The sequence below is a fragment of the Podarcis melisellensis genome (assembly GCF_964234715.1).
Source record: "Podarcis melisellensis genome assembly, chromosome: 8".
Taxonomy (NCBI): domain Eukaryota; kingdom Metazoa; phylum Chordata; class Lepidosauria; order Squamata; family Lacertidae; genus Podarcis; species Podarcis melisellensis.
This window is the reverse complement of record NC_138540.1, coordinates 54,181,105-54,194,195: the sequence shown is the minus strand read 5'-3', so window position 1 is coordinate 54,194,195 and position 13,091 is coordinate 54,181,105. Positions and strand designations below refer to the sequence as shown.

Sequence of the window (13,091 nt, the reverse complement as noted above, 5' to 3'; positions counted from 1 at the left end):
GCCCAACAAGGAAAGTTTTAATCTTGACCATGTTTCCAGATCTCTTTTTATCTCTGACCAACATTTCTCATAGTTGTCCTTAAATAAATTCAAATTTTTGGAGGTCAAATGGACCCCTAGGTACTTTACTTTTTTAACCACATTTAGTTCTGTTTCTTTTCTGAACTCCTCTATTTCAGTAGTTGTCAAGTTTTTTGCTAAAACTTTAGTTTTTTGTTTATTCAGCTTGAATCCCGCCACCCGACCAAAATCAGAAATTAATTCTAACGCTCTTTTAGTACTAGAGGCTGGCTCCTGTAATGTTAATACCAAGTCGTCTGCGAAAGCTTTCAGTTTATATTGTTTCTCTCCGACCACAATTCCCTGTGTCAACTGGTCGTTTCTGATCATGTTCAGTAGCACCTCCAGAACTGAAATAAACAGCAGAGGAGATAGAGGGCACCCCTGTCGTGTCCCTTTTTCAATTTTAAACTCCTCTGTCACCACGTTGTTTACTATCAATTTGGCCTTTTGTTCTGAATAAATTGCTTCTATTCCATTTTCAAACCCCCGCCCTACTCCCATCCTTTCCAAATTTTTCTTCATAAACAGCCAAGAAATGTTGTCAAAGGCCTTCTCCGCATCAATAAAAATCAACACCGCTCTTGTGTTTGAATTAATCTGTAAAAACTCCAAAATGTCAATGATGTTTCTTGTGTTGTCAAATAAATGCCTACCAGGGAGAAAGCCTGCTTGGTCCTTATGAATAACTTCATTTAAGACTTTCTTAAACCTACTTGCCAAAATGTCTGCAAAAATTTTATAATCCACATTTAGGAGTGAGATAGGACGGTAGTTTTTAAGTTGAGTTTTTTCAGATTCTAGTTTTGGGATCAACGTGATGAAGGCTTCTTTCCACGTTTCCGGTGCCTTCCTCCCCTCCATAATCTGATTGCAAACTTCCAGCAATGGTTGTGTCAATGAGTCCTTCAGTACCTTATAATATTTGGAAGTAAGCCCATCAGGTCCCGGAGATTTGCCCAGTTGGAGGTTCTGAATGGCGCATTCAATTTCTTGGGTTGTAATATTACAGTTCAGGGTTGCTCTCATTTCCTGGGGTATTTTTTGTAATCCATTAGTTATAACAAATTGGTCCACCTCTGAGCTTTTTTGTGGCCTTTGAGAATAGAGTTCTTTAAAATATTTCTGGAAGGACCTTCTGATTTCTTCGGGTTTCTGAACCATTCTACCTTCAATCTCTAGATTTGTAACTGTGTTAAGTTTTTGTCTCTTTTTCAACTGCCAGGCTAACAATTTTCCACATTTGTTTGCAGATTCAAAGGATCTTTGTTTCATTTGTTTAATTTTCCATTCCACCTCTTGATTTATCAGTTTCGAATATTGTGCCTGGAAAAACTTCACTTCTCTCAATACTTCCTTCGATTTGGGCCTGGATCTCAGTTTTCTCTCTCCTTCTCTTATTTTCTCCAAGATCTTCTCCTTCTTTTCATTCCAGAGTCTTTTTTTAATCGTGTTCTGTTGTATTAGAAACCCTCTTATCACTGCTTTGCTTGCGTCCCAGATTATTCTTTTTTCCACATTTGTCTTTAAGTTTATTTCAAAATAGTCCTTTAAAACTTTTTGGGCCTTCTTAACAATCTCCTGATCTCTTAACAAGGCGTCATTCATTCTCCATCTGAACGATCCGGTTGTATTTAGTCTCAATTCCATTCTCAAGGCGTTGTGGTCGGAGCAGGTTTTTGGGCAGATTTCCACTTTTCTGGTCTTAGGTGCCAGCCCTCTAGTTATCCATATTTGGTCGATTCGCGTCCATGTCATATGGGCCTCAGAAAAGAAAGTTCCTTCTTTCCCTAGAGGGTTCTTGATCCTCCATATGTCGATCAAATCCAAATTGTCAGTCATTTCAAAAAAGGTTTTTGGAAGTCTGCCATCTTTCGTTATATTAGCACTTTGTGACTTATCCATATTCACTGAGGCGACACCGTTCATATCTCCCAACATGATAATGTTGTTATAGTCCAAATAGTCCAGCATAATCTCATGCAGCTTCTTAAAAAATTCCGATTTTCCATCATTTGGGGCGTAGATTCCTAGGATTAAAAACTTTTCTCCTTGTGTCTGGATTTCAATTGCCAAAATTCTGCCCTGTTCGTCTTTAAATACAAATTTTGGGGACAAGTTCTCCTTTGCATAGATCACCACTCCTCTTTTCTTAACTTTATCCGATGAAATAAATTCTTGGCCTAACCTTTTATTAATTAGCACTTTTCTATGGAGTCTTGTCACATGTGTTTCTTGCAGGCAAATAATGTCCAATTGTTCTTTTTTCAAAATATGAAATACTTTTCTGCGTTTTTCTGGAGAATTCCCGCCATTTATATTCCAGCTAAGAAGCTGTAGAGACATCCCGGTCTACTTCTTGGATATCACAGTTGGGTATCTAATTTGTCTTCCTTTTCCGGAAGCTGTGGTGCCGGGCCGCCTCCAGATGGTGTGGATCCTGGTGGTAATCCCGGTGGTGGAGGCCAAGAATCTACGGCTCTCTTTTGGAGGTCCTCCTCGTTGTCGTGTAGGAACTTCTGGTGGTCTTCTGGCGTTTTGATTCTTACCTTCTTTCCTTTATAGGTAAATGACAGACCTTGAGGAAATTCCCACCTGTATGGGATTGCGTTGTAGACACAATATAATGTTTGGTCTATGGTTGTGCCTTATTCCAAAGACCGCCTCTGTTTACAGTATGAAATGCTGCCCATAGAACTAAAAAGCTGGAAAACTGCCGTTGCTGTTGTTAAAACCTATAACATGAATCAGTGTGAATATACAAGTTCTACCATAACCACCATGAGAGGGTTTTCTAATATCACATTTGAGATTACCTCCACCTGATCACTTAGGGAGGGTGAGCAGCAGGGTGGACAGTACACCCCTGTTATATTATTTATAATACACCTTGCTTAAGCTACATAATTTTCAACCTGGCAGCTGTTCAGTGCTGTGTTTTTTGGTGAAATGAATTGAAATTGCCAGTGATCTGCTCCTGTTGGACTAATGGCTTTGGAAGCAGGGGTAATGGGCAACAGATCCTCATGCCACAGTGTTTCCCAGGAGAGAGAGCACTGTCAATGAATTTGCAAAAGGATGGGCAGCATCTAGCTGTGTTTGTGAATGAGCTCTCAAAAGGCAAGGAAATGGACTTCTGCCATCTTTGGAATGAGAACAGGAGAATCAAAGGGGTTGTTTCTCCTGGCTTGAAATGTCAGCAGCAGCAGTCAGTCAGTCACTGATGTGCTCAGATTCTGAAAGAGTGCAGATGGCGGCAGCGAGGTGCCAGAGGACTCTAAAAGAGCTGTTTGCATGGCCAAAAATAAACTTAGTTAATAGGACAGAAACTTCAGCTGAGGCAGCATTGAGCAGTGCTGCTTGTACACTACTGTGCTCCAGTGTAATTGTATGGTGACATTTGCTGGGCTGTTCTACACAGTATGTATTGCGTATTCCTCTTTGGGAATTGTAAACACCTCCTTTTGGAAGATCTCATTTCCATTGCTTCAAAACTACTTGGGTCTTTAGACATGATGGTAGACATGTGTAATGTATTATTATTATTATTTTCTAAAACTGTAGAGTGGGGCAGTTTCTAGCAATACAGTGGTACCTCGGGTTACATACGCTTCAGGTTACAGACACTTCAGGTTACAGACTCAGAAATAATACCTCGGGTAACCCAGAAATAGTACCTCGGGTTAAGAACTTTGCTTCAGGATGAGAACAGAAATCGCACAGTGGCATGGCAGCAGTGGGAGGCCCCATTAGCTAAAGTGGTTTTCAAGTTAAGAACGGACCTCCGGAACGAATTAAGTACGTAACCAGAGGTACCACTGTACTTCAAATACACCACAATGATGAAACCAACCAGATAAACTATCAGCAACAGCAACGTACTAAAACCACAGGGTGCTTTTACTATTTTACTCCCAACTTCCTGGAACAAGAAGATTATTTTTGCTTGATGGTGGAATCCCTTTAGACTCATCACCATCAGCCCTTCCAGGGTAGGGGAAGGACACTCCATAATTGAAGGGGTGTGTGCACAACAGAGAAAGCTCCTGTATGTATCAGTATATGTGCCAGTTGCATGTGCCAAGCTGTAAAGTGGGTTTCAGCTGCAGTTTACTGAGTTTATGAACATTCAACTTGTGTTGCAGTCAACTGTCAATTACTCTCTTTATAGCAAGAGTCCACTTAGGAACATTGGTGTCAACTGCACAAGTCTGTTGACGCCATACCTGATGGAAACTCCCTAGGGAATCTGTTGGCTTCTTGAGATGGGTTGTTTCTAATAAGCCCACCACTCCTACAAAAAGGAACAGAACCAACCACTGTCTTGGTAGCTTTTCCCAGTCATGCTTTCCCCAATATTTCTACCTTATATTCCTGCAAATGCCCTCCTCTCCTTCAATATTCTGACTCTCCCTTGGTGTCCGTTACGCCTAGAACTTCTCCCAGGACATCCATGTTCTTCCAACCTTTCTTCAAAGCCACCTCTTCCATCCTTCTTTTGGCAGACTACACCTTTGTTCCTCAGGCTCAGCTGAAATGAAGACCAAGCCCTCTTTGCTGCATCTGCTAATTCCGTCAGTGGCCTCTCTTACAGTTGGAATCTCAAGATAGGGCCAGTATGTCTTTGTTTATGTTAGCCTGAAAAGTTCCATACATAGATAGATGGTGTTGCAAAATGACACAGCTCTGGCTCAGCCCTACTCCCCCATGTCTGTGGCGTGCAAGTTCTGTTTTGAGCAGATACGCTGAGCCATGAATCATAGAATTGTAAGGGACTCTACCCCCCTGCAAATAGATCATATATGCCAGATGGCCATCCAACCTTTGCTTTAAAAACTCAAAGAAAGTAGGGTCCACCACCTCTCATGGGTCCACTGTCAGAACAGCTCTTCCCAGCAGAAAGGTCTTCCTGATGTCAGAATGTCCTATTGTGTAACTTGAAGCCATTGTCAACATCCTTCTTAAATTGTGGCACCCAGAATTGGACACGGTATTCTAGGTGTGGTCTGACCAAGGTAGAAGAGAGTGGTACTATTATTTCCCTTGATCTGAACACTATACACTACATCTGTTGATGTAGCCTAGAATAGCATTGGCTTTTTTTTGCTGCTGCATCACATGGTTGACTCACATTAGCTTGTGGTCTACTAAACCTCTGGATCCTTTTCACATTTACTGCTGGCATGCGAGGTGTCCCCCATCTTATTCTTACATTCGTCCGTATTGCAATTCATTTTGTTAGTTGGGGCCCAGTTCTCCAATCTCTTAAGATCATCTGGAATCCTGATTCTGTCTTTAGCGGCATTGGCTACCCCTCTCAGAATTAAATTTTTGGAAATTTAGCTTTTGTGTGTGTTGTCTTTTCTTTTCTTCTTAAGGAACAAGGGTGGGGGGGAGCAGTTTCTAGCACTTAATAGTTGCAACGTTCCATGCTGAAATAAATGACTGAAAGCCTGTGTGGGATAGTGCAGTGTTGGGTCCCCATATGTTGTTGAACTACAACTCCCATAATCTCTGACCACTGGCTAAACTGGCTGGGAATGATAGGAGTTGTAGTCCGACAGCTTGTGGGGACCCAAGGTTGGAGAGCACTCATGTAGTGGTTAGTGTCGGACTAGGACCTGGGAGAAACGGGGTTCAAATCCCTAGTTGGCCATGAAGCACCCTAGGTGACCTTGGGCCTTGGGTCACTGCCTCTTAGCTTAACCTACCTCAAAGAGTTGTTGTGGGGATTAAATGAGGAAGGGGAGAACCATGTTTACCACCTTGAGCTCCTTGGAGAAAAAAGGTGGGATCAAAATGCAATTAAATAAATAACTCCTGGCACCTATTGAGCAATAAGAACAGCTGGCTTCATGGGTTGGTAGTGCCTGCTGGTCAGGCGTCTGCAGCTGTTAGTTGGATTTCTATTGGGTTCTAATTTTCCTTCTCTCTCTTCTCCATAGGCATTTGTATCAAGTGCGGAAAGGGGGTATACGGGGCCAGCCAGGCTTGCCAGGCCATGGGGAACCTCTACCACACCAACTGCTTTACATGCTGCTCTTGTGGTAAGTCGCGTGCTTTTATGGCCTCTTGCAAAAAAATGCCTTAACTTGTGTCACTGTTGGATTTTGAGGCCTGCCCCTTGGGGTGCCTTCACTGCGTGCATGGCATTTTGATGAATCGAAGGTCTAAATGTGTAAAATGAAGGTGAAATTAGGAATACTTGGGGATTCGCAGGTTATAATGGATTGCAAAAGTAGTGATGCTGTGATTTTACCAGAAGTGAGGCGACTGGTGCTCTGCTTAACCCACTGTAGAGCAGAATACCTGTGGTGGTCAAATTTCGGCTGGAAAGTGACGCTTCATTTTTATTGCTATGTTTCCAAAGTGTCCAGGCAGGTCTCATGATATGCAGGGGTTTCATTCCTGGCTATTGTGTATATAAGCAAAATCGTGCAAAGCCAGAATGACTCCTGGAACTCTAAATGTCTAACGCCTGCATTGAGCAGGCCTTGCCCCCCCATGCAAGACAGGGAGCTTTTTAAAACTGCCCTCCTTGCTTACCAGGAACTGGGAATGTTGTGCAGTAGCAGACTTTGGGCTCTCAAATTTCAGCAGCACCTTAAAATTTGACTCTCTCCCTGCCCCCCCTTCTCATGCTCCATGCTACAGAATTGTTGTAGCACCCCCTACAGTGCAGTATTCAGTGCGGCTGAACCAATCATGCTACCCTAAAACCACCTCTGAGTTGCATGAGGACTCTAGAAGGTCCTCTAAGGCTCCAATGAGGTCCTGTGAGATTTTGTGAGATCTCAGATGACCCTTCCACGGGGTTTCCCTGTTCTTCTATCCCATATATTTATTTTTCTGTTATCAGCATAAAGCTGTGATCATGCATATAAAATCAACCTAAGATGAGATCTACCTGCACAGATACTGGAGAATATTTAAGGTGATAAGGGCCTTCTCAGGAGCAGCCTCTCAGGTTTGGAGTACCTTCTGCAGAGGGGTTGTCCCAGCACCTATTTTAATGACTCTTTGACACAAGGAAAAAAATATATATTTATTTTCACGGGCCTTTTAAACTCTGTTTTTAAAATCTGTTAGATTTTCTGGGTGGTTGCTAATGTGGTTGTATAACTTTGTAGGACTTGCATGGCTGCTTGCCATAGTTTGTAGACTTCTCTGGTTTAAAATGAGTATTTATTTATTTAAAATATGTCTATCCCTTTTTATTGGAAAAACAATTTCAGAGTGGCATGCAATAAAACATAGCACATAAGCAGCAAAATAAAAATAAGATGGCATAAAATAAAGCAGATGTTTTAGAGTTAGTGCTTCTAAAAAAGAATTTTATTTATGTGGATGTGTTGGGGGGGTGTTGTTTGGTAAAAAGATTTAAAGAAGTTTTTACAATTAAAAATCCATCCTCCCCTCGTCTTATTGATACAGTTTTACAGTGATACCTCGGTTTATGAACTTAATCCATTCTGGAAGTTCATTCTTAAAGTTGTTCTTAAACAGAGGTTCGCTTTCCCTAATGAGGCCTCCCATCACCGGTGCCCTTCTACCGTTCAGCTTCCATTCATAGACCGAGGTAAAGTCCACTAACTGGAACACTACTTCCGGTTTTGCAGAATTCGTCTACCAAAAAGTATGTAAAAAGGGCTGTTTACATACTTAAACTGAGGTGCTACGGTACATGGATTTTGTGATTTTTAACTTTTTAAAGCATGTTTTTTTCATTAGCCAGAGAGCAGTTGTTACTGAGCATGGATAAATCCGTAATGAGTGAGTGAGTGAGTGAGTGAGTGAATGAATAAACGAATTAATAAATTGAGGCCACCTGTACACATTGCCTCCACCTTACACATCTCCCTAGTTTTGATCAGTGTGGCTTTGTGAACCTGGTGTGCTCCAGCTGTTTTGAACTAGAACTTCCATTAGCCCCAGTCACCATGACCATATGATGCTATGGCTGATGGGAGTTGTAGGACCTCTGCACATTCCATGAGCACTGGGCTTACTCGTGTATATTTGGTGAGGAACTTAATCAAAATGTTATTGGAAGTCCTATAGTGTGTGGAAAAGCCAAAAGAATGACACACATTCCTCCTAGAGGAAAGAAAAATAAGGAAAGGTGAGAGTTTTCTGATACCTGAACGGTTGGCAGAAGCCAATAGTAGACAAACGGTTTGCCTAAGACGCTTGTGCTAGTGTTGTGTTTTGATTAGAGTATGGGATTTGGACTGGGGAGACTTGAGTTCAAATCCTCCAGGTCTGTCATGAAGCCCACTAGGTGATCTTGGGCCAGCCACTCTTTCAGCCTAGCCTGCCTCACAGGGTTGTTAGGAGGATAAAATGAGAGGGCATAGGGAGAGCCATGAACACCACCCTAAGCTCCATGGTGGAAGGAGGGGACATAAATTACCACATTTTTAAAGGTCCTGAGCAACCAGGCGGCTGAATTCTGTTTTTTCTTGCTGCAGGGTTTTGTAGTAAAATTAACCTTGAACTGTTATGACTGCGTTTCAACAAAAGCTGTAATCAGTTTATTCTGTATCTGTTACAAGGAAATATTTTGCTGTCTTTTACTGTTTTTTATTGATTTTAGCTATTGTGTTGCATTTTTGATACCATAATATTTGCGAGCCCTCCAGGGAACGTTTGTCGATGGGCAGTCATATGAAACTTACTACTATATTTATTTAAAACAAAATAAAAAAATTCCTTCCAGTAGCACCTTAAAGACCAACTAAGTTAGTTCTTGGTATGAGGTATCTGAAGAAGTGTGCATGCACACGAAAGCTCATACCAAGAACTAACTTAGTTGGTCTTTAAGGTGCTACTGGAAGGATTTTTTTTTATTTTTTTTTGACTATGGCAGACCAACACGGCTACCTATCTGTAACTATATTTATTTGTTACTGGATGGCTACAGAACTTTTTGTTTATAATGCCCTGGCATAGGGTCTGCTTGGGTGTGATTTGTGGCCCTTCTCTCTCCACATCCAACAATGCTGTGTTAACTATTAATGAAAGGGTAGATGGAAAATACAAAAATTACCCAAGGGAGTGGGTTCTTGCCCCCCTCCCCCCTAGCATGACCTCCCACTTCCCACTGCCTTGATCATATATTTTTAACATTCCTAGGATGCTTAAAAAAACAATCCCACATTATGTCAAGCGGTTGTGGGAACTGGAACTGATGTCGGGACGTGGCTGCAGCTGAGTGGCTGATCTGAGAGGCTGGCTTGGCGCAAGGCCTGCTCAAACAGCCACCCTTCCGCCTTCTCCATGAGTTAGCCCAAAGTTAGCTGCAGAGACTTGTCCATGGGGACCTCTGAAAGAGCACTACTTGACCCTGGCTTTTGGCCTGAGCTCTGCATAGCAGTGTTTTTACTTCTGTTCATTCTTGAAATCACAAAATGGAACAAATGGTTATTTCTGGCTTAATGTTTCAGAGGGCCACAGTCTCCCAAAGAACATTAATTATACACCTTTAGGTGCCAGGCAAAAACCAGGACTTTGGTTGATCTGATTGACATCCTATACTCTTTTAAAATGTGGCTCTTTTGGGGAGGTGTTTTTGGGTTATTGTTTTTATTTTATATATTGTGATCTTTTCTGTGAACCACCATGAGACCTCCAGGTATAGGGCGATATATAAATTCAATCAATGAGGGAGGGAGGGAGGGAGGGAGGGAGGGAGGGAGGGAGGGAGGGAGAGAGAGAGAGAGAGAGAGAGAGAGAGAGAGAGAGAGAGAGAGAGAATGAATTTCAACAGAAAGCTAGTTAGCAGAGACATGATTGTAAAAGCACGACCACTTTCCTTTTGTTTTTAAACTGTCTATCTGTTTGCTACCCTGGACTCCTTGGGGAGGAAGGGTGGGGTATAAATTCAGTAAAAAAAGAATTTTAATAAGGGAAATATTATCTTAAAGTAGTGATTTCGCCTTGCCCCACCCCCCCTCAACTTTCTTAAGGGATGTTTTCTATATATATTTGGGCTGAGGGACCCCATGTTTCTGTCATGCCATCCCTGCATGTTTTTGAGGCTTCAGGATGCCCACTCAGTTCATGTGGGCCTAGCTAGGCCTTTGGAGCATCACTGGCACTCCATATGAACTGAACAAGTAGCTCCACTATGCTCCAATAGTAGGATTAGCAATTACAGTCGTACCTCTGCTTACATTTCCCTCTGGATATGTAAACTTCGGGATATGAACGCAGCAAACCCGGAAGTATTTTTCTGGGTTTTGGTGCGCATGCGCAGAAGCGGTCCACCGGAATGGATCCCATTCGCAACCGGACATGACAGCCTCTCAATGCAATTGCTCTGTATTCTGTTGCATTCGATCCTCCACCTCAATCCCGGAGATCCTCTGATGGGGCACTTTGGCCCGTGGGATCAGTTGGCCTTCGCTAGGGACTGAGTCTTTAGGGTAACAGTCCCTGCTGCCCTGTGGAACTCGCTGCCTGTAGAGATTTGTCAGGAACCACCCTCCCTTCTTTTTGGAAGGTAAACGGCATTTCCGTGCACTGCTCTGGTTCACCAGAAGTGGCTTAGTCATTCTGGCCACATGACCCAGAAGCTGTACGCCGGCTCCCTTGGGCAGTAAAGCGAGATGAGCACCACAACCCCAGAGTCGTCCGCAACTGGACCTAATGGTCAGGGGTCACTTTACCTTTACCACTTAGGCAGGACTGCTCATCATGAACTTTCATTTAAACCAACCAATATCTACTGATGCTTTACTGATGCTTTTAGTTATGTTTTATAGATATTCATTAACTGATTTTATTGTATCCGGAAAGTCACCTTGGAATATTCTGTACATTTTCAAATTAATACAGTGGTACCTTGGTTTGCAAACAGTCTGGTTTGCATACATTTTGGATTACAAACACGTCAAACCCGGAAGTGCGTGTCCCAGTTTGCAAACTTCTTTTGGATTACAACCCATTTTTTTTGGATTACGAACAATTTTTTTTTTTTGGAGGCCCCATTGGCGAAAGCGTGCCTTGGGTTCAACCTGTTTTGGTTTACAAACAGATCTCTGGAACGGGTTATGGTTGTAAACCAAGGTACCACCGTAAATACATTTTGGGCAGAATCCTGCCCTGTATGTGCTCAGAAAATGTTTCCTATTCAAAGCACTCATATTCAGCCTCCTCGTCCTGCTCATATACTTTCAAGTGCATTTTCAGAGGTCCAAAATCTAAAAACATGCTTTTCTTAAAATAACAATAAAAATAAACAATAGCTGAGTTTCCCAAGAAGCTAAACTTGGGCCCAAGGCCATATTCTGTTGCCGACATACAGCCCCTGTGCTTGTTGATAGTGTGCAATGCAGCCAACGGATTTCTAAAAGAAATTCTAACTGGTCGTACTTTGTCTCATGAATATAGATAAAATATACAGTAAACATAGTACATTTGAGGTACCTATCTACACATACACAACATGGACACATTTTCCTAAACTTTGAATTGTGAGTGGCATTTCCTTTGTCTTTTTAGGATAATTTCACAAGCCTTTCATATCCCTAATTAAAATATTTGTGTCTTGCTACTGTCATAGGATGCCTCTCTTTAAGATTTAAAACTGCATTTAAAATGAAATCCGCTGTGTGTGTGTGTGTCTGTGTGTGTACGGGGAGGGGGCTGAAGAGTGGCAGTGCCTCCCTCTCCCATACTTAAATTGTCAGATTCCAGACTGGGGTGAAGTAGAATAGAGTGAGTCAGTGACCTCAGCCAAGAAGAATGTTGCTTATTTACGTAGAGCTCCTGCTATTTTACCAGCGAGCCTTTTATTATGCAAGGACAATGTATGCCAGTTTCTGTATTTATTGGCTAAGTGAAGGCTTGCACATTTTGAGATTTGCATCCTAATAGTTTTAGTAACTAAATATATGCAAGCTCCCTGAAAAATAGCGCTGTGAGATTTTTGTTTTGTATTGCCCCATTTTCTGTGTTAGTCTTTCTTTAAAGGATCTCGGGCAAATATTGGAGACACTCCTTCTACTGCAATAGGGTCTGTTTGAAAGGAAAGAGAGTTACGTGTGTTACGCCCCTCCATTTGTGGGGCTTATGAGGGAAAAACTGTTGGTGGATTGTTCCCTGTCTTTGCAAAATTATTCCTGGGATTCAGCTGCTCTAGGAGCTTTATTTCATTTTGTTTTTAAATAGCGACTTTGCCTCCAGTTCCATCTTTATTAGGCAGCAGCAAAGAATTCTAAAATATTTCAGTGTCTTTTGATGCATTGGGGGGGGGGGGCGGACGGACTAGAATGCAATCAGTTTTAGTCCAGAAAATGTGAAAGTGTTTGTACAATTATACTCCAGACATTTTTGCCCTCCGTAACAAAAGGTCTTTTCAGCTTTTTCTGGCCTGTTAGTTGAAACTACAATTCCTTTTTAGAAAAAAATAAGTAAAGGTATGTTTGTTCCCTCTGGAGTGGAGCCACAGGAACCTTAGCATAACAGAACATGTATGTTTGGGGATCTGATCCTGCATTCCTCCTAGTCAAAAGGGAGTGCAGGTGGAAAAGGGATTCTGTGTTTGGGATCCCACTAAGGAGAATATAAATTGTTGCAGCCAGACCTGTGGTATCCACTTAGTGATTTGGGTTTCCAACACTGATGCAACCTGTGAATAGCAACTCCTGCCAAGGTGCAGTATCTCATTTTGAGAGGAATTTTGGCACAGAATTAATTCTCTCTCAACCTTTGTTTCAGGTACTGGGAAGGTTTTTTGGTGGGGGTGGGGAGTTGAATGTATACAAGGAGACTTGCTTCCTGCAGATATCTTGGTTGTAGGGCAGACCTCCCTGTTGACTGGTTCCTTCAGCTAGAGCTTAGCTTTCAAACTTCCTTACCTTTTGGAGCTTTTCCACCTTTCCCTGGAATCCCTGCGTATTCTAGAACAGCCTCTGCCAACCTGTTGCCCTTCAGATCAGGGGTAGGCATCCTAAGGCCCATGGGGGTCGTTTAACTGGCCCACGAGCCACCCCTGAACCGAGCCGCCTGCGCAACAAGTTCCCACA

General features: G+C 42.3%; 1 protein-coding gene across 2 annotated transcripts in view; it reads left to right on the top strand.

Annotated features, from left to right (window-relative positions):
- The window catches only part of WTIP (WT1 interacting protein), a 60,708-nt gene that overhangs the window by 19,389 nt on the left and 28,228 nt on the right, over nt 1–13,091 (top strand). For both annotated transcript variants that reach the window (XR_014171189.1, XM_081922785.1), the window contains exon 2: nt 6,006–6,107. Coding sequence is in view for 1 of the 2 variants with exons in the window: in XM_081922785.1 (XP_081778911.1) it covers nt 6,006–6,107 (102 nt within the window). In the remaining variant the exon portion in view is untranslated. The remainder of the gene's footprint in view (nt 1–6,005; nt 6,108–13,091) is intronic.